Here is a 24,061-nt window from a genome sequence, read left to right as displayed (position 1 = left end):
CTAAACATACTGTACATGGTGAGTGCATGAATAGTGTACATATCTGCATGATAATCATAATATATTGACTATCATTGCTATTTCCTGTTGATGATGTATATTATTTTCAAAAAAATACTTGTTAATGTTCCGTATAACATTATTTTCAGATTTATTTAATTGTTTTTTATTTCCTGCCAATTATTTAAATTATTAAAACATACATGTTGTAGATTGAATTAATTAAAAACAATGTATTTGTTTTATTTACTGTTTAATATTTATATCATCCATTTAAAACATACATGTAATACAAAACCTAATGTTCTGTCTGACATTATTTTGATATTTATCAATTCAAAATTTTAATCATTAAAAAAAATACTTGAAATTCATAACTTAGTATAGCATTATTTTTAAATTTATTTTTTAATTTCCTGACAAATATTTATATTATTTTAAAAAATATATGTTGTAATTCACATTTTAATGTTCTGTGAAACTTTATTTTGAGATTTAATTTATCTAAAAACATACATTTTTTTATTTCATACTGAATATTTATATTTAAAAAGTACATGTTCTACTTCACAACTTAATGTTCCGTGTAATATTATTTTGAGGTTGAAATAATTTATAAAAGAAAAAATATTTATATTATCTAAAAAAAAACTATTTAATATCAACAAAATAGGTTTCTTTTTTACAGTGTAATGTCAGATATAGTTACGTTTATGATTGCATGAATAAAGGGAGGTAAATTGTCTTGAAGATCCCGTATGTACCAGTAAGTTGAGCTTTCCATGAATTGTTTGGGTTTTGCAGCGAATTGCAGAATTTCCGATCGTTTGTTCAGCACCTGAACGCCTCAGAGCAAAACGAGTTGTTTTTTGGGGGACTTTGAACTTTACAAACAGTTGACGACAACTGCGCAGTATTTGACAAAGCAGAGAGGAGAGAGAAGCAGTCAGCTTCAAATACTGATCAAATAATAACTTGCGGTGTTTTCCAGATAAACGCAGCGCACCGAAATGCCGCTGCGCTACCAAAACAAAGTGGTTATTGTCACTGGAGGATCCAGAGGCATCGGCAGAGGGATTGTCAAAGCGTTTGGTATTGTGGATATTTGTTTTTACAGTGTGTGTGTTTGCTAAGATTGCAAAAAAGAAATGGAGCACTGATTTTTTTTTTTGCGTCTTCTTTTTAGTGGAAAATGGAGCCAAAGTGGTGTTTTGCGCAATAGGAGGTCGGTGTTGAGCAAAACTGCAAAATACGTAAATAAAACACACAGTAACGCGTACAAATAGCTGCAGAATGTGTCACCTGCAGCCACCGTGTGTTGCAGCTGCAGCAGGTGAAGCTCTGGAAACGGAGTTCAGCACGATGGGACCGGGCTCGTGCAAGTTTGTGGAGTGTGACGTCACCAAGGAAGACCAGCTCGAGGTAAAGTGATAATAAAAAAAAAGATGCACACGGTCCCATTTCTTACAGAAAGTCAATGAAAATAATTTGTTTTCTTAATTAATCTTTAGATGAGTGCAGTCGCAGTTTAGAGTATGAAGAAAATCATAAAGTCGTAAAACAAGAATAAAGTGATACTATCATCAGTATATGGTCAAAATAAAACGAGAATAAATTCAAAATATTATATAATAGAGTCGTAGTATGACAAGATTAAAGTGATAATATTAGGATTTTATTGTGACTTTATTCTCAATATGCTATTCCCAAATTATTACAACTTTTTTCTCATAATATGAGTTTATTCTTGTAGGAGTTCATTCTAATAATAGCCTACTTAAATTAAAAACTCTGCTTTTATAAAAAAAACAAAAAAAATCAAATTAATTGCCAAAATAATTGTTCGATTAATCAATTACTAAAAATAATCCGTAATCGTAGTTGATGCCATAATATGTGTATATACGTAACTGGGCTACGCCTATGAAATTTTTCTGATGCTAACCGTTAGCTTAAGAGGCTTCTTTTTATACATTTACTTACAGGATGGCTCTAATCAAATTCTTTTGTTTTTAATGTTTTTTATTTATTGTAACAATTGTCAGATTGTAGTTCAGAAGCCACTTTATTACACATAATTACTTGCTAAAACGAAAACCACAAAGGGAGGTGAGTCTCAATGGAAACGGGAAGCAATACATAATTAAATACAGATTCTACGTACTTTGAGCAAAATGCTGAACTTTTATGGATTAAAATTCAGATAAATGTCGGCCATTTTCTTTCCAGCGGTTGGTTGCCGTCACCGTGGAGCTTCATGGACACATCGACTGTTTGGTGAACAACGCAGGCTGGCGTGAGTCTGTTCCTCCCGAAGACAGAAAGCGAAAAGTCTTGAGTTTGTGTCGCTTTTTAAATGATTTTTATCCTCCATGTCAGATCCGCCTCACAAACCCACCGATGAAACCACAGCAGAGGAGTTCAGGAAGCTGCTGAATCTGAACCTCGTTAGCTACTTCTTAGCTTCCAAAGTAATTTCTGTTTTTACTTTGGTTCATTTTAAGTGTAGAATTTAAAAATGTCAAAACATTGTATTATGATCATGTAAACGGATGAATACTCATCAGAATATATATTTTTTAAGTATTTAAATATTGTTGAGCAATCAACTGATACCTGTTTTGCTTAACCTTTGCCGTCGCCATTTTGCGGACAAGCGGAGTATGAAGTGCCATAATTTGCCTACAGCTGACGTAAACTGCTGCCGTTGTTCTGACGATCAGTGCTACCTCGTCAGATTTTCCTACCGCAGCACAGATAGATGGCTAAGTCCATCAGTCGGTGCTACGCGTCCAAAACTGCTACCGTTATGTTTACAAACAGAAAACTATAGCGGGTTGCGTTAATGTTAAATATATTGTATAACATTATTTGAGTGACGGGACTGAAGTGGAAGTTTATTAGTTATGCTTAGCTTAGCATTAGAACAATTTATGTACATGACGAAACCACAAGAAGATCACTTCCTTCATCTGAATATCCTACCCGTTTAAAAAGAAAAGCTGCAGATGTTTGCACTAATCCTTCCACTAGAATATCCTACCTGTTAAAAAATGTTTAAATACAAAGGTGTTTGTAAGAATAAAACAGTATCAGACAAGGGAAACACGTTTTTATTGGAATTCAATTAAACACAAATACAGATCACCGCAAGTCTTTTTTGCGCATTAATACGCTGTATGACAGACTTTATGAAATGCAGCCACAATGTGTCCAGTGCGCAGGTCACTGTGCACCTGAAATGATTGGATATGATTAATATACATTAATATTACACAGCTTCAATCCCACATAGCATCGGTACCTACATCTATTTAGCGAAGTTTAATAATAATAATAAAAAAGAGTGTAATTAAACTAAAATATTTTAAAATATAGGGACAAAAAAACAAGGTATTTTGTCCTGATTAACCACCAAACAAACTTGTTTACAGTAGTAACGACTTTGCAGACGGCAAAACTAAAGCCATTTATAAGCTGCCTGTCATGTAAAATAAAAACATGAAATATTACAGCAGCTTAATGAAAGCCAGGCATAAAATAAATTAAATAAAGCTTACCGTAATCTTCGATTAAATAAAACACATGAAACGAAACTTCCCCAGGTATTTATAAAAAATCTGCTGAGTAAGCAGTGTGACGTAGCACCGATGTGCGCATGCGCATTACCACAAGGTAGGACGGGTTTACGGGTAGCGCAGATAAACAGAACACCTGTTAAAAAATAATTCACATCAGTAAAGGCTAAATAATAGATTCATAAACACAAAAATGAAGGATATTATATCTACAATTTCGGTGTATTTTAGTTTTATAAATCCACGATATAGTTTCAGTTAGTTGTAGTTTTTCCCCATTAATTACCGTTTTTATTTATTTCAGTTCACGGAAACGTTTTCTCAATTTCAGTTTTTGTTATTATTTTGTTAGTTTTAGTTAACGACAATAACCTTTCAAATACCTGCGATCATATTAAATTGTATCTAATCCAGAATGTTTCTGTTTCAAAAGAAAGAAAAAAACAAACCATCATTCTGAATAATGTCTCCCCTGCAGTTTGCTTTACCGTATCTGCGTCAGCGCCACGGAAACATCATTAATGTCTCCAGCCTTGTGGGCACCATCGGTCAGAAAGACGCTGCGCCTTATGTCGCCACTAAAGTGAGTGAAAGTGTCAAGATGAAGCTTTTTAAATGCAGTCAGAACTGCTCTGTAATGCACGTCTTCCTCCGCAAGGGGGCGATCATCTCCATGACAAAGGCGATGGCTGTGGATGAGAGTAAACACAACGTGAGAGTGAACTGGTGAGCCAAACCCAACTTCAGTGATGTTCCATATTGAAGAAGGAAGTTGGATTATATTTGTGATGATTATTTTTAACTCTTCGTGTTTTTTAAATAATTGCTATTAAATATTGAGCCTGTATTTTCATGATTTCAGTAATTTTTTTTAAATAAATTTTGACGTTTTGCTGTCTAGCAAAGAAGGAAAGGGACTTAAATATGTCATAATAAGCACTACAAGATATTTAATCTTTAATTTATTCTTGTGAAGATTACATTAGTTATATATGCATTACGATGATTTTTATCAATCGCTGCGATATAAATAAACAAAATTAATTTATCTTTATAATTTAAGAAATTTGGATTCAAAGATGAAATACATGTTTAATCCTTCTAAATGTCATGTATATAATATGTATGTATTTAAATTGTGTGATATTTACGTACCTGGAAATTCTACATTTATGGCCTCAAAAAATTGACATAAAATGTTTTTGGGTTTTTTTTTGTTAATCTGTAGAACAACCTAGTTTGGAAAATATTTGAATCTCTTAAAATTACAGAAAGTGGCTGACCACTATCATTTATTACTTACACAATAATATAAAATAAATAAAAATTATCACTAGAAACCAGAAGTGCTTCTACACAATGTATTGTGTAGAAGCACAATACATTTGTGCTTCTACAAATATCCTTGGTAATAAACATTTTTAAATTATAATTGAGTGTCTGACACGTGTTGCAGCATCTCTCCAGGTAATGTGATGACGCCGCTGTGGGAAGAACTTGCTGCGCAGACGGCCGATGCTGCAGCCACCGTCCACGCGGGGGAAAATGCTCAGGTGAGGTCAGGAGAATGCATTCAGTGCTGAACATTCAGGCCTTTTATGCTGGTAAGCAGTTAGTCTCCTGCTGTTGTGAAGTAGCAGCTGACCTGGATGTTCTAGCTAGCTGTGTTTTGTTGCTGTGGTAATGAAGAAATTGCCTCACCACAACCGGTCTGCGAAATGAAACACTTTCATTCTTAGAATCAGCAGGAGGAATTTTACCAACTCTGTTATGATGAAATGCTAATTAGATTAGCACCTGACCAAACTAGTTAATGTTTATCTAAACCGAAACATTCATAGAGGTCAAATATCAAATCTCAGACATGAAAGATTTGCATTTGTTATTTCCTGAATCTAAGAACTGTTGAGCTTTTCTAAATTTTTATTTAATAAACCAACATTAAATAGTGTACAATTGAAGACTAGAGTTTTCAAAATACAAATTCAAATCTAAAAAGTGTTTGCTATCCCTCTTTATTCTTATACCCCTAAATAAATCCAGTTTGTTTATTTAAATATAGATGTTTATTTATATTTGAATAAATTTCCTCCCACTTCCTAATTGAGAGATCTTTTTACTTTAGTCTCAGTCACATAAAATCCCCGAAGTTTGTTGTTTTCACATGACGACACATGGAAGCGGGTCAAGCACTGAATACAGTGAAAAAACACAAAATCTCACCAAGTATTTTTGTCTAGTTTCTAGTGCAAATATCTTAGTACACTTGAAATAAAACAAAACTAACTTAAATGTAAGTTTTCAAATAATTTCCTAAAGAAACGTTCTAGTTCCACTGGCAGATTATTTCACTTATAACTTGGAAAAAGGTCTTGCATTAATACGGCAGAGTTTTAGGGCCACACTAAAAAAATAATTTAAAAACAAACATACGAGAATAAAGTCATAGTATTGTGAGAATAGTACAATAGGATGATAAACAAAAATAGTTGTGCAACAATAAAGCCGTAGGACAACAGCATGAGAGTAAAGTCGCACGATAATAAAGTTGTAGTGTTATGATTTGATTTTGTTTCTTAGTATGGGCCTAATATTCCACCACACACCAGAAACCAGAACAAAATAATTGGTAAGATTTTGTGTTTTTGCAGTGTATTTAGTTTTTTCAGTTGTTAAAATCAGACTAAGAAACTGCCATCTTAACTTCATAGCATGAACATGTTTTGTTTTCTTTTAAACCTAAATTGTGGTGTGGACTAAGTTGAGATGTTTTAATTATTTGCGAGTTGAGCGGATTTTACAGCTTAGCAGCAACTGTGGGAACGAACAGCTGCAGGCTTCCAGAAACAAGTCCCTGCCTTGTTCATCCCGTTTTCTGTGCATATGCTCCTCCAACAGCTGATGGGTCGGATGGGGACGGAGGCTGAGTGCGGACTGGCTGCTCTGTTTCTGGCTGCAGACGCTACATTCTGCACCGGCATCGACCTGCTGCTCAGCGGAGGAGCTGAACTCAACTACGGCTTCAAGAGTCAGATCCCATCCTGAGGGTGTCTGACCCCATTAATGCAAATTACAAAAACAAACACCAACAGTGTTGCCCTGCGATGGACTGGCGACCTGTCCAGGGTGAAACGTCTCGCTGGGGATCAGCACCAGCACCCCTCCTGACCCACTAGGGACAAGGCTGTAAGAAAATGAATGAATGGATGAAATAAAAACAGACATGTTGGGAATAGAGGAACATAAATATTTTAAGTATTTTGGCATGCAGATCAACTGTAACACGACCTGCGCTACTCCCTCCTGAATGGCCAATCAACAGTAAGCAGTTTGACCTATAGTAAACTCTGCTCTTCCTGGCCAATCAGATCCCAGGATTTTGCCACTCCTGCAGTAACTTCCTGAATCCTCATACTGTAATTTATTGTTAACGTTTTTGTGTTTAAACAGAGCCAACAAAATAATTTAAAATTGATTAAACCATAAATTTTAAAGTGTAATAAAATAAAAACATTTTATTAATAAATAATTGTTTTAGTACAAGTTGTTCTGGAAAGAGTTTTGGCGTGTCCATCTGAGCGGAACTGAATTAGATTTCTATTTGTTTCCACACGGGCGAATAATCTCTGTTTATCAGCGCAGAGGAGATGGCAGCCCTCCGAGCGGTGAGTGAGTTCACTGACCGATGTGCCTCTTATCTGTTTACACAATGACCCGGGTTAGACATTATTTAACTGATCGGTAAATCAGTAAATTTAGAGGAGAGGAGATGGACATGACTGTTACTGTAGATCGGATCGTTCCCGCGCCGGGAATCCGACTGCGGGGAAGATCCCTCACCAGACTTCATTTAGAAAAGTTTAAAATAAAGCCTCGTCCTAAAAATAAAAGTGAGAACAACAAACTGGAGGTTAAATATAAATTTTATATAGATGACAACAAATTCGGCGCTATTGTTTCGTTAATATTTCAATTGTGTCATTTTAAATATATTTTATATTTCTGCACAACTTGATAACGTGCTCGTTTGTTTTTAGTGACTCGACAATTTGTAGAAGGTTCATTCAAAATTTTCTTTCGGCATTCAGGCTGTTTTTGCTTCCCGTTCTTGCTAAAATAAAATGCGACCATTTTTCCCCTTTTTTTCTTTTTTTTTTTTTTGCATGGTTATGTCATGAATTTAGCTATTTTTGTCAGATTTCCTCCCTTTCCAGGCTTATCATCAGATTTATAGCTTTGTGCGTTACCTCCCATCAGATGAGGCAATACAGACAAAACTTGCATCATCCTTTCATCATGCATATATTTACTGCATTTCTCACTAGAGTTAGACCTCTGCTGGGGAACTGAATGGATCTCACTCCGACCTTGCATTCCTAAGACCATAAAGAGGACATTTTTTGTTTGTCCATGTAGGTTATTGTGTTCTTGAGCTTGTAATAGGCGGTCCTAACCTTTTAATAACTGGATGACATCATCAGATTACACGTGGATCATTGCGCAACGCTTTAAAGCACTGGCCATTTAAAATTTTTTAAAAATCTTCCAAAAATGGAAAACAAAAACTTTTCATCTTTTATTAAGTCTAATGTTTGCTTTCAGTTTAATTTGAATGTAAATAATACCAAAAGCACTCAGTTACTTTTACTCAAAAGCCAACCTGGCTAAATAAATTAAGAGTTTTAGAAGAAAAATCTGCATTAATTTACCTTTAAGTTGGATCCAAAAACAAATCTCATAAAATTGATTTATAGTCATATTTCACCGTCCTTTGGTTAGTTTTTAGAAGTGAACTAAACTGCAGGCTGGGTAAGAGCTGCAAAACTAAACAAATATTGACAAAATCCTCAACAAAACCTGTTCTGCACAAGCTAAACTGAGTTTCTGACTATATAAACAACAAAAAAAGCTTGTGTGACTTTAAAGTTGTTGCATTTATCACTAAAAATAAGTCCTGAATCTGCAAAAATCTGACAGATTAGTAAAGTTTTGTAATAGTAGCCTATTAGTAGCGTATTGTCCCGTATTACATGTGTAATTATACAGTTATAAATGTTATATATTGTGCAGATTAGCTGGGGTTTCCATAGTTCAGAGTTGATTTATCCACGACGGCCATCTTGTTTGACAAATTTTGAATCCAGGCTAACTCCATGACAGATTATTAAATTAACAAGAATAAATTTGTAATATTAGAAGAATAAAGTCATAATTGTATGAGAACTTCAAAATAAAAAGTAAAATGTGTCAGATCTGGATAATTTATAATTTTTCTCATTAAAGCTACATTTTTTCTCTTAATTTCAAGATGTTTTTTTCTGGTAAAATTGCTTCTTATTATGACTATATCCTCGTAATTTAACAAAATTCTCATAGGCTGGATTCTGATACTCTGTATTATAACTCTCAGACATTATGATCGAAATAAAAGCCACTTTTTAAAACTATTTTTTGTCATTTCAACAAAGCGAGAAAACGGATTCAAACAGAAAAAAAGTCTGAGATTTTCTCATGCGGCTTTGGTTTCCTGTCCTGCAGATAAACTGAGGACAAAGTGTCAGCCATTTTGTTTCTTGATTATTTGGACAGAAGGCTGCAGGTCGCCTGGTAAAACCTCTGAGTCTTTGTCGTTTGGTCTGCAGGCGCTCCATGCACGACTCCTTCAGACTCTCCCCTTCTCCTTCAGCGCCCTGCGACTCGCCAGCTCCTTTAAGGTAATTAGGAAACTCCAGTCGGGTAAGACCTGCACAGGCATCGTTCTGTTTACAAAGAACCTCGGGCAAAAAAGAAGCTTCCTCATTTTTAAAAACTATTTCCTCCTCTCACCTGTTCTCTCTCTTTTCCTGTTTTTGATTATTTAATTCAGTTTAATTAAACCCAAACCAGTCAGGACCGAAGCCAGGGGAGTCCAAGGTGACAAAATGTTGGCAGCAACACCAAGAATCACATCAGCTTTTACTCAAAAACTGCACCCAGGTCTACTTTAATAAGTTTATTAAACTTTACGCATTTTTAAAGAAAGAGTGGCCTAAATCATGACTTTATTGCTCAAAATTGACAAAAATTTGTTCTATTTTTTCCAAGTGATGCCAAGAAAATTTGCTAAATTTCTTATGAGGCAAACCTGCAAAACATTTACATCTGTAATAATTTACACATCACTTTCCAACAACAAATATGACTATTTTTTAGTGTAAGTATTGCATAGTTGTTTCATTGTTACACTTTGTCCAGTTTCTAGTGGAAATATCTTTGTCCACTTGAAATAAGGAAGCTAAGAAGGTGAATTAGCGCCTTAGTAGGTAGAAAACGAGTAAATTTGCAAGAGAAAACAAACATTTTGAGATTAATCTCAGACATTTTCTAGAAAACAACTTGGAAATTTCTGAGTTTGAAAAGTAAAACATTTTAAGGTCTTTTTTGCAGTGCAAGTAGGTAAAAAACATTTTTTTGCCCCTCAAATCCTTTTAACTTGACGATTTTGGCCCATCTGACCAAATCCTTGGACGTCCCTGTCTCAAGCTGACTCCATTATAATCCTGTATCTGTAATGTGTTTGTGTAAAGCATGCTCTATCAATACCCGGCTCAAAAACAATCACTGTCTTCTTCGTGGCTTCGTCTTTTTGCTCCGCTCTGCTCTCGTCCCGTCTCGTCCCGTCCTCTCCCTCCGGTCCGCCTCCAGGCCGCAGACCTCACCATCGAACGCAACCCGGAATGCAAACCCAAGCCCGACCCGTCCACGCTGATGTTCGGAAAGCAGTTCTCCGACCACATGCTAACCATAAGCTGGTCCGAGAAGGACGGCTGGGACGCGCCGCAGATCAAACCCTTCCAGAACCTGTCTCTGCACCCGGCCACCTCCGCCCTGCACTACTCCATAGAGGTAAGGCTACTAAGCACGGAGATAAAGATGGAGCTAAACTAGCAGCTAAACCAGTAGCTAAAGGTGGAGCTAAACAAGGAGCTAACTTAGCAGCTAAATATGAAGCTGAGCTAGCAGTTGAACATGAAGCTAAGCTAACAGCTAAACATGGAGATAAACTATTAGCTAAATTAGCAGTTGAACATGAAGCTAAGCTAGCAGTTGAACATGAAGCTAAGCTAGCAGCTAAACATGGAGGTAAACTGGCAACTAAATTAGCAGCTAAACACGAAGCTAAGCTAGCATTTGAACATGAAGCTAAGCTAGCAGCTAAACATGGAGATAAACTATTAGCTAAATTAGCAGTTAAACATGAAGCTAAGCTAGCAGTTGAACATGAAGCTAAGCTAGCAGCTAAACATGGAGGTAAACTAGCAGCTAAATTAGGAGCTAAACATGAAGCATTGCTAGCAGCTAAACATGAACCTAAGCTAGCAACTAAATTAGCAGCTAAACATGAAGCTAAATTAGCAGCTAGCAGCTGCACTTAAAATCTGATCTCCACTTTATACCTTGCACATGTACAGAGCTAAATAACTTATATTTTACTGTCATTACTGCACTTTATATTCTATATTTATATTTATATTCATATTTTATACTGTATTTTATTTTATTCTGGAGTAACCTCACAACATTGGTAGCTCAAAACATTGTCCTGAGCCGTATGCAACGAAATTTCGTTCTGTATACACCCTGTGCATGCAAAATGACAATAAAGTCAGTCTAAGTCTAAGTCTAAGCTAAACATGAAGCTAAATTAGCAGCTTCATGTTGCTAATTTAGCAACATGATGTTGATGATGTTCATGTTGCTAATCCAAGTTCAGCTAGCAGCTGAACTTGGATTCTCATCCTAAATGTTTATTTTTTGGTCTTTTTTGTTATTTTAGCTGTTTGAAGGCATGAAGGCGTTCCGTGGCGTCGACAACCACATCCGTCTCTTCAGGCCGATGCTGAACATGGAGAGGATGCATCGCAGCACGAAGAGGAGCTGCCTTCCCGTGAGTCTCTGCACTGAAGGGTCATCCAACCATACATCCAACCATCCATACATCCAACCGACTAGGAAAAAAATCAGATTAATAATCTGAATTATCTTAAGGATGATCCTCTGATGTGTTTTTCATTCCAGCTGTTTGATAAATCCGAGCTGCTGCAGTGCATCAACAAGCTGGTGGAGGTGGACCAGGACTGGGTTCCTTTCTCCCAGGACGCCAGCCTCTACATCCGACCCACGTTTATCGGCACTGAGGTGAGTTTGGCGATCCGTGAACAATCCCTGCTCTGCCGTCTGCGTTTCTAACGGCTTCCTGCTCCCCGTCCAGCCGTCTCTTGGCGTTTCTCGAGCCGGAAAGGCGCTGATCTTCGTCATCGTCGGCCCAGTGGGACCGTACTTCGCCACGGGTTCCTTCAGCCCGGTTTCTCTGCTGGCGGACCCGGCGTACGTCCGAGCTTGGAAAGGAGGAGTCGGGGAGTACAAGATGGGGGGGTGAGTTTTTATCCTCCTCATTCATGCTGCCTTCCAGTTCCACTCAGAAAATGGGAAATTCCAACTTCACAGTTGGGTAAAATCAACGACGACGGTGTATTAGGGCCGTTATAGATAGAAAAAAAGAAAAGAAGAAGTAAAATTTTGCCAAGAAACTCAGAATTTTTCTTTAAAAAAATAAAATAAAGACTTTTAGAAAAAGCTTGGAAATTTGAGTTTGGAAAGTTAAAAATTTGATAAAAAAAACTCAGAAACTTTGAGATCTCAGAAATGTCTGTTTCAAAAGTCAAACGTTTTTTATTTTGACACAGAAATATCCATATTTTTAAAAGAAAATGTGTAAAAGTGATTTCAAAATTTGAGTTTTCAAACTCTGAAATTTCCAGATTTTTAAAGAAAATTTTTAAGATTTGACTTTCAAAAGTTGAAAAATTTACATTTTGAGAAAACATTTTTGTTTATTCACTGAGTATTTTACAAATAACGTTTATTAATTATGAATAATAGTTATTATTATTAATTAATAATACATTATTAATAATTTAGCAAATTACAAAAAGTCTCTCACTTTGCCCTGAGGTTTTGTTTAAGAAATGGCCACTTATCAGTTAATTGTTAGTTTATTGATAAAATCAACCAACTTCAGATTAACTCAGTAATCAATAACGTTAATCTGTAATTTGAACATTTCTCTGGATTACATGGGCAGAACGTTGACCTTTATCTCAGATCGTTAAAGTCTCTAATCCTCGTCTCGACTTGCAGTCAGGAGTTTTCCGTTTCTGTTCAGCTCCTCTGATCTGGAGTCAGTTTGGACTGACGGTTGTTTTTCCGCCTGGAGGCTTTTTCCTCCTCGCTTCCTGCAGTCGCTCAGGCCTCCGTGTGACTCTGCTTGTTCAGCTGCTTCGCTTCCAGATTGTTACATAACCGAACGCCGGTTCCACTCAGGGAGCCGCTCCGCTCTGGTCCCATCAGAAGGTGGGGAATGCGTCCGCCCCAAATCCAGATTTAGCAGCTCTCATCAGCCGGGGGAGCAGAAAGGGATTCAGTCCCGGTTATCGCTGCGTTTACACGGCTATTTAACACAGACACACAGCTAAACCTACAGCTGCAACTGAAAATGACCCTAATAATTGATTATTCTGGCTAGAAAACTGCAATCAGAGCAGCTGTGAAGTGAATATTCCAGCTGTTACAATAGAAACATCTGTGTGTGTGTGTGTGTGTGTGTGTGTGTGTGTGTGTGTGTGTGTGTGTGTGTGTGTGTGTGTGTGTGTGTGGGGGTGTGCGTGCGTGTGCGTGTGTGTGTGTGTGTGTGTGTGTGTGTGTGTGTGGGGGTGTGCGTGCGTGTGCGTGTGTGTGTGTGTCCAGTAACTACGGGCCGACCATCGCCGTCCAGTCGGAGGCGCAGAAGCAGGGCTGCCAGCAGGTTCTGTGGCTCTACGGCCAGGATGAGCAGATCACCGAGGTCGGCACCATGAACCTCTTCATCTACTGGACCAACACTAAAGGAGGTGAGACGCCTGCTGACCCCTGATGCTGGATTTATTGAATATTGGTGGAAATCGATCAGCTGTTTGTGTGTCTGCAGAGAGAGAGCTGGTGACTCCTCCTCTGGACGGCATTATTCTGCCAGGAGTGACCCGGCAGTCCCTGCTGGACCTGGGCAGAACCTGGGTGAGAAGACGCAACATCCTCCTCCACAAAAAGTCCAATTAATGCAAACTGGAGCTTTATTTAGCTTCCAAAGCCACAACTGCAATTCAAAAACGAAACCAGTTCTGGTCGGAGACTTTTAATTTGTAATCAGGGTAAAAATTGTTAAACATAATTTTCTAACTCAGGAAAATGTAAAGTACAACACAAAGTATTTAACCTTTTACAGCAAAGTTTTAACAAAAGTTAAAACCAAGTTTATCAAGAAACTGACTGAAAGAACAACAACCAACAAAAATCCAGTTCTGATTACTGAAAATAAATTTATTCAATTGAGCCCAAAAGAAACTGAAAGCTGCATGTTTTTTATTTAAATACAACAAACACAAAATTTTGAATAATCTAAAAATTTTGCTGGAAAAAAAAAACATTTTTAGATTAATATCAGAAATTTTCTACAAAATTTCAAATGTCAAAATTTTTAGATTAATCAGTCAGAAATTCAAGAAAAAATGAGGGATTTTCTGAGCCCAAAAAAGTCAAAAAGTTTGTGAGAAAAATCAACTATTTTGACTTTAATTTGAGAAATTTTCAAGAAAAAATGTAAACATTTTAAAAGTTTGTGAAAATATCATAAAATTTGAGATTAACTTCAGAAATCTTCTAGAAAAAATTCTCAAAAAGTTGAAAATATAAATTTTTAGATCTATCTCAGAAATTTAAAAAAAAAATTCACCGACATTTCTGAGATCCAAAAGTCAGAAATGTTTGACTTTTGGATCTCAGAATATTTTTTTTCTGGAAAATTAAAATGATTAATCACAAAATTTCTGAGTTTTTGGCGGGCATTTAGTCTTTTTTTTCGCCGCCGTTTTACAGCGTCGTAAAAATCTCTTAGCTTTTGGACCTACAATAAATATCAGGCTTCTGTATGTGTTTGATTTTATGTTGTTTTTCTTTTTGCCCGCAGCAAATTCTGAGTCTACGATTTTGGCCCTTGTAGCAAAATGTTTGTCCTAAATAGAGAGAATTGATTCACATTCCTGCTGTTTTTGTGAAATTCTCCATAACCTAAAGTCTTTGAGGATATCTAACAATATTTGTCGTTCTTTGTTTGTTTGTTTCCGTCAGGGCGATTTTAAAGTGACGGAGCGAACGATGGGGATGAAGGAGCTCCTCGAAGCTTTGGATGCTGGAAGAGTTCTGGAGGTTTTTGGAGCCGGGACCGCCTGCGTCGTTTGTCCCGTTGGAAACCTCCTTTATAAAGGAAAGGTACGTGGAATTTAAAAATGTTCTTGGTTTTACTTTCTCTTGTTTACGGTCAACCTATGGGCCAGATTCTTTTTCATTTCTTTCATTTTTCCAGACTTATCAGATCCCTACAATGCAAAACGGTCCAGATCTCGCAAAGAGATTCTACAAGGAGCTTACTGATATTCAGGTAAGATTGTCAGGCTTAATTCAACCATTAACAAGCAAATTAACTAGAAGCAACAAAATTCAAATATAGACTTCCACAAGTATATTTCTTCCTCTCAAAGTTGCTGATTTTAAAGCAAAGTGAAACTAAACACAGTTAGGTGGGTAAATGTTTGGTACGTGGACCAAAAATGGGGGTTAAGTTTGAGGAGGCTAATGCTAAGTAGCTGCTAATATATGCCTGCTAGGTGGCTACCAAGCTAGCTTATTTGTACCATTTATCGCCATTAACAAGCTTTCCGAACTTTGAAATGAATAAGAAAAATGTATTTTTGGTTTTAAATATGAATTGTTTTAATCCAAATAAACACTCACCTGACCGTTTTCCTCTCCCAGTACGGACGCAAACCAAGCGAATGGGCACCAGTGGTTGTTTAGAGTCGTCGGTTTTTATGAAATGTGATTCCAGTTCGATCGACCAGCCAATGCACATCGACCCTTGAAAGGAAAACGGTTGGAGGTTTGAATGTAAAGCATTACAGAATAGAGACAAATATAAATATTTGATGTAAAGTATTAGAGTAAGGAGTCTATATAAGTATCAAACATCCGTTGTGATCATTGCTGTCGGCACAAACTGACACATCTGTGTTCAAAAAGCAGCTACATATTCAGTGTAGGACCTGGAGGCAGAATGCACTACTAATCCACTGTAGAACATGTTTAACTGTTAAACCTGTGTGAGGACGTCCTGTTACTGATCCAAGCCACTCAGCTCTCACTGAGGTGCAGCGGCGCCCTCTGGTGGTGGGAAGCAAAGCCGCAGACGAGACCTGAAGGCTGGCTGTTACTCCTGCACTAGTTTGTGTTTTTATCAGAACAATGTAAAGTTAAAGATTGTGTTTAGGGGCTTTTAAATTATTGTATCCTCGTGTTGATGTGAAATCTGGTCAGCTGTCTTCCAAAGTATCATCTTGCTGTATTCTGCTTTTAAATGTTCCGTTTCCGCTCTTTCTGAACGCCATGTATTTGTTCTCCTGTCTTTTCCTTGAAGTGCCTGACCGCCGCCGGTTAGCTTGTTCTTCTCATGTTAATGATGTAGCTGGAAACAATTCATCTTAGTTTTATTTTCAACATGCTGTTACTTTTATTCGGTTTTTACAATAAAATTTTATTTGAGTTTTAGTAGTTGTCTATTTTATTTTATTTTATTTTTTTGCTTCAGATAAAGAGAAACCACAGTTTTAGGGCTGTTAGCATGTTAGCTAGGGATGCTAACCGTAATTCCAATCAGTTTGGCCGCCATCCAGCAGGTTAACCTTAGGCGGAGCCGTTTATGCAGAATTAAAGATGGCGGCCAGGAAAAGGTCCAAACAGGCTCCGGTATGAGATGAAAACTTCTGTTTTGAAATAGAAACACTCAACACGCTCTTTACGTTTCACCCTTAAAACGCTCATTTTGCCCTTTATGTCATTAAAATACGGTCATACAGGAGAAAACCCAAGTTCTAAGAAAATAGTCGCTTAATGAATTAATCGTTAGTTGATCAATAAGAGAAATCAACTTCTATTCATTCATCTATAAATGGCTCGCAAAAATGTTGTCTAAACTGATAGAGAATCAACTAATGTTTCTAATGAAACAAACAACTTATATAGATTTTAGCTGTTTTTCTGTTTTACATTGACTAATGCATTGGTATTCCAAACAGAATTACACTGACAGTATAATTTTTTTATTTTTGCTAAAAATAGTAGCAAATAGTCTTTAAAAATAATATTACTTACGTTTTCCGCAAAAAGTCATATAGCATTTGTGACTCTAAACAAGATGGACTCAAAATGCCTCCTTTTCTGTAGCGTCTGCTACAGACAATAAATGTTGCCACAAGGGGGCGCTGTTGCTGACAAGCAGTGAAACATTTGCTCTTTGATTCCACAACCACAACACGCAGCATCCAGAACTTCATGGGTAAATCTGTGTTTGCTCAGTACGGAAGGCCCAACAAGGTAAAAATAAATCCAAAACTTTAAGGAATAATAAACTGAAGAAAAACACAACCGAACCTTATTTAACCAAGCTGATCCAGACTTTAATATTCTTCAAACCTTCTTGTTTACATTTGAGAAATCCATTTCCAAAATCTAAGAGACAGCATAAATATTCTGACAAAGCATAATTACATTAATACATATTATTTTTTATATAAACTAATCCATCAAAACAGTGTCATGTCAAACTATTAATGTTTTATTATTGTAGGACCATTACTAAAGTTTATTTTAGGTCGATGAATTTGGTTTTGCAGCCTGGGCCAGAGTACGGTACATGGACATTATTAAAGTTATTAAAATACATATTTTCCCAGATAATCTTTTCATCAAATGATACAAAACACAGTAAAATGTCATGATATATTCACTTTTTTCAAAGAAATCAAATGGGGAAGCCAGTATTTCCAGGTGTCTGTGATTTTCCTGGTGAGGGCTGAAACGATTAATTGCGATTAATCGATTTAAATAATCGGCAATTAACTTGGAAATTGATTAATCGCTAACTGAAGATTAAAAAAAAACGTCCAAGTACTGAAAGAAGAATATATTCAAGGCCGTAATTAAACCTAAACTGTACCAAAAAATATTTAAGAAACTAAAACACGTGGCGGTTTTAGCTTGACCTGGTTCAAATTCTGTAAAAATACAAATGTTAACCATTTAAAACAAAAATTAATCAACAGATGAGCCCTACTGATGTAAAGTGAAGCAGAAAAGGCTGAGATTTTCACATGTATTGTTTTTAGCTGCAGATGCATCTTTTGCTACAACTGATGAATAATTCACAAAAGAACTGCTATATTATCACTTTTTAGGCAATAAAATATTTAATTTCTTCTCTAAATATTTAGTTGAATTGATTATTTGCATTTTTTAAAGCATTGGTCCAAAGTTTTTGCCCTGACAAATTTAAACTACTGGAGGGCCACAAAATTTATTAAATTAAAAATGCAAAAAAATTGTTAACTGCGATTTTTTTTTTTGTTTACCAGCTCAACAGTAAAAAAAAAAAAAAAAAAGAATATCAATTGTTTTCTGTTTTGTTTTCACCATTCTTGATTGTGATCAGGGGCCAAACACAAGCATTTCAAGGGCCCCAAATGGCCCCCAGCACATAGTTTGGACATCGTGTTTTACTGTATTTCTAATATTGTTTAAAAAAACTTAAGTGGTTCAATAAAAAATCAGAATGTGTCCATTTCTTTATTTGATTAATCATGTAAAAATTCGATTAATCGTCTGAATAATCAATTAGTCGTTTGTTACAGGCCTAATATAGATAAAACTTACAATAATTTTCATCTGGGAATCTAAATTGGATCGACTTTCAGTTTCCTAAACCATGACGTTACGCACCGTTCACCATTCCGATTATTCCCAAAACAACAAATAACAGAACAGAGTTCGGCTGAGGGCCATCAGAAACAGAGTGCAGATGTTTGTCTGGCGGTCAGTTCGGTTCTGGAGCAGCCGGATCTTCTACTCCTCTTCAGGTTCTGGGGTGGCGCTGCCGAACAGCGCCAGGGTCTGCTGGCCCAGCGGGTTGTACAGGAAGGCTTCGATCTCGCCGCCGTCGTTGCCGTTTTTCTGGAAGTGGATCTCCAGCATGTCCTGCATCGTCTCCCAGTCCATGACGTCCGGGATTCCCGTCAGCAGGACGGTCCGAGGGCACATGGAGGTCCGGGTCTGGGAGAGACGGCGAAAATTAGAGAGAGAATATGGAAGAACATCAGCGCCACTGAAGAAGGAAAAAAAATTATTTGTCTTTTTTCAATTCTGTGAAAAAGTAAGAATTATGAGATTAAAATCAAAATTCTATGAATTTATTTTAATTTTTTTTGGCCTTAATCTTCTTCCGTACAAAAAGACTTCAAAATGTGTTTCTCTATTTTTATTTTCAGGTTTGTTTTCCCAACATTTTCTCACCTTCAAGTTTGTGATTTTTCCGTTTACGAAAGGCGTCACTCTCACTGTGTGCTTGTTTTTGTTGAAATCTATTTTATGGTGTTCTTGTACTGCCAAATGTTCTGCAACTGATGGGAGAAAGTTCAGAAGAAGAGTCAGCTTAACGTTTTCTCTCCAGCTGTGAAGTCAGAAGCGCAGAAAACATCCGTCCTCACTGTTCTCCATCACGAACGCGATGACCACCGTCCCCGAGTCCGGCAGGAAGTCGCAGGACTCCACCTCGCCGCCTCCATGTTTGGACTTGGAGAAGTGGATTTCCAGTTTGCTCAGCAGCATCTCCGTGTCCATGTTGGGCAGGTTGGACACCAAAATCCGGTGAGGACAGATGTCTGTGTCGATCTGCGGTTCAGGTGGTCAGAGGTTATGAACGGGAGCGTTTCGTTCCGTTATCGTGACGAAATGCTCACAGGAGCGTTTCGTTATCGTGACGAAATGCTCACGGGAGCGTTTCGTTATCGTGACGGCGGATTTTACCTCCACCAGGCTGGGCATCAGCAGGTGAACCGGCTGGGCCTCCACTATGATGCGGCACTCTCCTCCCAGATCCACCTTATGTCTCTTCTTTTCCAGAATATTCGTCGCCACTAGCAATCACATGTTAACAAAAATCTCTGTTTAAGTTAAGTTTTAAAGTGTAATGACACTTTTTCTTTACACCATTTGCACAAAATCTTTCTTAGATAATGAGATTTCAGTCTGGTCACATCAGAATGTGAGGTTTTAGGGCCTCCTGTGACTTTAAATCCAAATAAGCTGCTGCTGGCCACGCCCCACAACTCAACATTTACACTCGCACGTGAAAATGGCTCAAAACAGAAGTGCAATTGTACAACTGTACGTCTTTGAAAAGCAGAAGTGAAGCCTCCTGCACAACCAACAAGAATGCAGCAAGTGGTTTCTGGATGGTACGTCAACAACAAAACACTTGTCTTTTCCAGCAGCCATTGTACAGCGGTAAAACCAGCTGACCAAACATAGTGGAACTCTGCTTGGGTTGCTAGGTAACGGAGCGGAACAGGGCTGTGTGATATTAAATTTCAAAGTTTTTAACTTAATACCAAAAATAGCTAGGTGGATTTTTTTAAGCACTTGGATTGTTCTTAGATGCAGTTATGATCCAAATGGAAAAACAAAAACACGCAAAATGTAAAATTTGCATAGTAGGTGCCCGTTAAGGTTCAAATATGTGTTATGTATTTTTTTGAAGATCTACAGCACACAAAGTGGTAAAACCTGCTGACAAAACATGCTGGAGCTCAGCTTGGGTTGCTAGGTAACGGCGCAGTGCTAAACGGATCGTTTTCCAAACATGAACTTATTGTCAGAAAGCGGCTAAGGTGGAAGTTTTTTTTAAGAGCAGGGATTTTTTTTTTGACCCAAATGGAAATATAAAATTATAAAAAATGTGAAATTTTCATAATAAGCCCCCTGTAAGGATTAAATATGTTTTATATATATATATATATAATATATATATATATATAAATATTATATATATATATATATATCTACAGCGCAAACAGCAGCAAAACAGCTAAACAAATGTGCAGGAACTTAGCTTGGGTTGCTAGGTAACGGGCTGAACTCTGGGGTTGCTAGGTAACCTGGAATGTGACTTAACAATATCGAGGTTTTTGAAACAGTTCATTTTTCCAATTAACTTATGGCCAAAACACGGCTGGGTATTTTATTTGTTTTCTTTTTAAGAACTTTTGTGTTTTTTATAACCGTCTGAGAATTAAACGGAAGTAGAAAAATGTGCAAAACGTAAATTTTAAGCTCCTATCAACGTTTATCTTCTCACCGTCCTCCTCCTCGAACGTGATGAGCGCCGTTCCCTCTTCCATCGGGTACCTGATGTGCGGCTTCATCTCAAACTCCTCCACGTCTTCGGCCTTTCCCGTCTTCCCGGTGAAGACGAAATTCTTCTCCGGCATCTTGGAGAACACCTACGACGGGAAGCCGCAACTTTAGTGGAGACGTTCAGAAAGTCGGGCTGCGGAGGAAGCAGAATGTCGCCTACGTCCGCTCGCTCCTTCAGTTGGGCGTTTTGGGAATCTTCCTTCTTGATTTCAGCCTGGATTCTCTGTAACTCCTCCTGGAGTTCGCAGTCCTCCTGCTTCAGGGCGTCCAACCTGGCCTGAAGTCAGACAACGCACATTCAGGAATATTAGGGTTAATGTCACAAAAAATGCAAAAGTAACCAAACTTTGCATGTTTTATTAGGATTTTATGTGAGTTTTTCCTCCATTCTTCGGTTCAGGCTCTGATTCAGATCTGGACTTTTTATATAAATATGAACTTCCTCAATGCAAACACATTTTTCTCTTTTTCTTACAGTCTGCATGAGAATGCTGCTTCATATTTAATATCATTTCAGATCTTTTTGTTAACTTAAAAAAATAGCTGTTATTGTTACAGGTTAATTTTCTAAGCTACTGGAAAGTAATTATGAGGGATAAATAGATATTGATATTTGATAAAAACTGTTTTTATGGCAGAATTGAGCAATAAATAAAAAGAAAATTTGAAATTAATCTCAAAATTTGTATTTTTTTTCCAAAAACTTTTCAACTTTCAAAACAGAAATTTTCTTGTTTTTGTAGGAAATTTCTAAGAAAATGTTCTGAGATTTTTCCAGAAAATGTTTGAAACTCAGAAATTTTCTGGTTTTTACATAGAAAGTTTATGTGAATCTCAAAATTTCTATCAATTTTCAACTTGAAACTCAAATTTTGTTTAGAAAATTTCAGAGATTGTTTTGTTTTATCTACAATGACAGCCACAGATTACTGTCTGATAAACTGTTTCATTAAGTTTTGTCATTTTCCATAAGCCTTTGCACAACTCCTTGCGTCTTGAATATGCAGTAAAGCATTAGTTTTTATTTTCCAGGCTGTGCTGCAGACAGACGCACTCCAACCTTTTCAGCTGTGATCTGTTCTTCGAAGGCGATCTGGTCTTTTCTCAGACCCTCCGTCACTTTTTCTGTGCGTTGCTTGAACTTTTGGGTCATTTCCTGTCGTTCCTTAATGAAGAGCTGTAAATCCTTCTGCTCCTCCAGGATCACAGAGTATCTTTTCTGAGGGGAAACAGCAACATCAGTCACTTTTTGGTACATCTGAACGTCTAAAAGCTGTGAAAAGATTCAACGGAGACGTTAAATTTGTTTTAGCATTAGCGTTGTGCAGAACGGCTTACCTTCAGGGAAACAATGTAGACGGGCTTCAAATAAACTCAACTTTTATGGCAATAGCTTAAACTACTCTTAATCCATTACAACCAGAAACAGATTTAAAGAGGAGCAGCAAAAGCAAACGAGTTGGATTAGCAGAGCTAGCCAACAACTGCTCTTTTCTTCCAGGACATTTTTACTGTCAAATACAATCTCTGCTGCCCTTGAAATTAAGATGTTAGCATGTAATAACAGTCAAATGACATGCGGCGACAGTCTTCAGTCAGAGGCCTCTTCAGAATCGTTGTGAGACTGACTGCTACTGGAAATCAGTAGATACTTGAGCAACGAGTTACTGAACATTTAATTCCACTTTGGGATGAAACCAGTAGTTGTTTTCAGCTAAATTTAATTGAGAAGGGAAAAGTCAAGACATTAAACTAAAAACGTGTTGATTTTAGTTGCATAAAGTCAAGAAACTGTTAAAACTGGACATTAAAACCGTAATCTCAAAAAATAGAAAACAATTAAATCTAGTGAAATTAAACGTGTCAGTGTGAGTCTGTGCTGGAAAAGATGGATTTATTTTAAATATTTTCACTAATCTTAGAGTAAATGTGTGTTGTACCTGGTAATCCTTGATTAGAGCCTGGATTCCCTCTATTGTGTCTTCATTTTTGTCAGTCACCACCAGGGAGAAATCCTGACACAAGAGCAAACAAACAGTAAGAATCTGAACACAAACACGAGTTAAATGCTTCGTTTTACATTAAAAATGTTCAGTGGATAAACGAAGAAAGCAGAGAAAGGTTGATTCTGGCTAAAAGGGAAACGGAAAGTGTTCCTGTCTCTGATTATGACAAACAATGGCGTAGAGGCTCAATCTCACCTCTTCTGATGACATGGTGAAAGGAACCTGAAATAATTCAGATTACATGTTTAACAGATTAGAACTGTTGAAAACCGTCACTCAGAGTAAGATCATTACATAAAGAGGATTTATAAATACGTTTCCATGCTGTAAACAAAGAAAGGTGAACTTTAGAGCCAATCTGGAGGCCTAATTTCAGATTAACAGTGAATCTCAGACTAACAATTTAACTTTAAATCAAAACACAAAACGACTAAATAAAGTAAATTAATGTATTTATGAGAAAACAGCAGCACGGTTTTAACCTACCTCACACCGACGATCTCTGCTCTAAACTGTTTTATTCTTTCAGTTTCTGTTCTCGATCGACAGGAAGAGAAGCAGGTACCGTTTATCTCCACCAGGAGGCGCACATCCGGCCTACTGGATGATGCGTTCAGGGCTGTAGAAATTCCAACACTTTGCCAGCACGAACCGCTGTTTTTACACTCTAAGTCACAGGGGTCAGACTCCAGTCCTGGAGGTCGGCTGCCCTGAAACTTTTAGATGCGTCTCTGCTGAATAAAAGCAGAGACACCAGCTGAATAAAATAATTAGGTCATTAAGGCTCCGGAGACCCGATCTACACCAGGAGGAGGAAATTAAACCGTTTCACTCCAGTGTTTTGTACCTGGCGCACATCTAAAAACTGCAGGACGTTGAGGACTGGAGTTTGACACAATACATCAGGAAAAACATGAAAAAAATATTTTAATAATTCACTTTTAAAAATCATAGTTATAAATAATTTCACTATATGAAACAAATTCTGTTCATCTTCACGATTAACCTCAGGTTCAGGTTCTCAGAAAATTTGATTATTACATGAGAAAAAAAAGATGGCTATTTTTAACCAACATGGGAATCTGCTATGGTAAATTGAGTGGA

General features: G+C 37.1%; 3 protein-coding genes across 7 annotated transcripts; 2 read left to right on the top strand and 1 right to left on the bottom strand.

The window, feature by feature from the left end:
- The first annotated feature begins 882 nt into the window (after positions 1 to 882).
- hsd17b14 (hydroxysteroid 17-beta dehydrogenase 14) lies at positions 883 to 6,728 on the top strand. The gene is made up of 9 exons (XM_005810306.2): positions 883 to 1,092; positions 1,187 to 1,225; positions 1,325 to 1,422; positions 2,230 to 2,296; positions 2,380 to 2,471; positions 4,057 to 4,161; positions 4,237 to 4,304; positions 5,035 to 5,131; positions 6,477 to 6,728. Exons 1-9 carry the CDS (start codon positions 1,011 to 1,013, stop codon positions 6,621 to 6,623), a joined length of 795 nt encoding a protein of 264 aa, XP_005810363.1. The 5' UTR covers positions 883 to 1,010; the 3' UTR covers positions 6,624 to 6,728.
- A 9-nt stretch (positions 6,729 to 6,737) lies between these two features.
- Positions 6,738 to 16,253, top strand: LOC102238072 (branched-chain-amino-acid aminotransferase, cytosolic-like). 5 transcript variants are annotated; one of them, XM_023348999.1, is made up of 12 exons: positions 6,741 to 6,764; positions 9,221 to 9,292; positions 9,445 to 9,491; positions 10,263 to 10,463; positions 11,395 to 11,505; positions 11,637 to 11,756; positions 11,830 to 11,993; positions 13,365 to 13,507; positions 13,585 to 13,670; positions 14,781 to 14,921; positions 15,016 to 15,090; positions 15,465 to 16,253. In XM_023348999.1, exons 4-12 carry the CDS (start codon positions 10,326 to 10,328, stop codon positions 15,504 to 15,506), a joined length of 1,020 nt encoding a protein of 339 aa, XP_023204767.1. In that variant the 5' UTR covers positions 6,741 to 6,764; positions 9,221 to 9,292; positions 9,445 to 9,491; positions 10,263 to 10,325; the 3' UTR covers positions 15,507 to 16,253. The 5 variants fall into 5 exon arrangements, with proteins under 5 accessions (XP_023204763.1, XP_023204767.1, XP_005810362.1 ...); XM_023348995.1 differs by having other exon boundaries at positions 6,738 to 6,764; positions 9,445 to 10,463; XM_005810305.3 differs by lacking the exons at positions 6,741 to 6,764; positions 9,445 to 9,491 and adding an exon at positions 6,771 to 7,243.
- A 1,859-nt stretch (positions 16,254 to 18,112) lies between these two features.
- On the bottom strand, positions 18,113 to 23,524 carry ifi35 (interferon induced protein 35). Its single transcript, XM_023348359.1, has 10 exons — positions 23,444 to 23,524; positions 23,153 to 23,179; positions 22,892 to 22,966; positions 22,012 to 22,170; positions 21,112 to 21,228; positions 20,893 to 21,037; positions 19,563 to 19,672; positions 19,244 to 19,427; positions 19,050 to 19,156; positions 18,113 to 18,809 (listed from the first exon to the last, which is right to left on the bottom strand). Exons 2-10 carry the CDS (start codon positions 23,165 to 23,167, stop codon positions 18,603 to 18,605), a joined length of 1,119 nt encoding a protein of 372 aa, XP_023204127.1. The 5' UTR covers positions 23,168 to 23,179; positions 23,444 to 23,524; the 3' UTR covers positions 18,113 to 18,602.
- Between the last annotated feature and the right edge of the window lie 537 nt (positions 23,525 to 24,061).

This window comes from Xiphophorus maculatus, chromosome 16, assembly GCF_002775205.1.
Source record: "Xiphophorus maculatus strain JP 163 A chromosome 16, X_maculatus-5.0-male, whole genome shotgun sequence".
Lineage (NCBI taxonomy): Eukaryota > Metazoa > Chordata > Actinopteri > Cyprinodontiformes > Poeciliidae > Xiphophorus > Xiphophorus maculatus.
The sequence above is the reverse complement of the archived record's forward strand: the minus strand, read 5'-3'. Positions and strand labels throughout refer to the sequence as shown.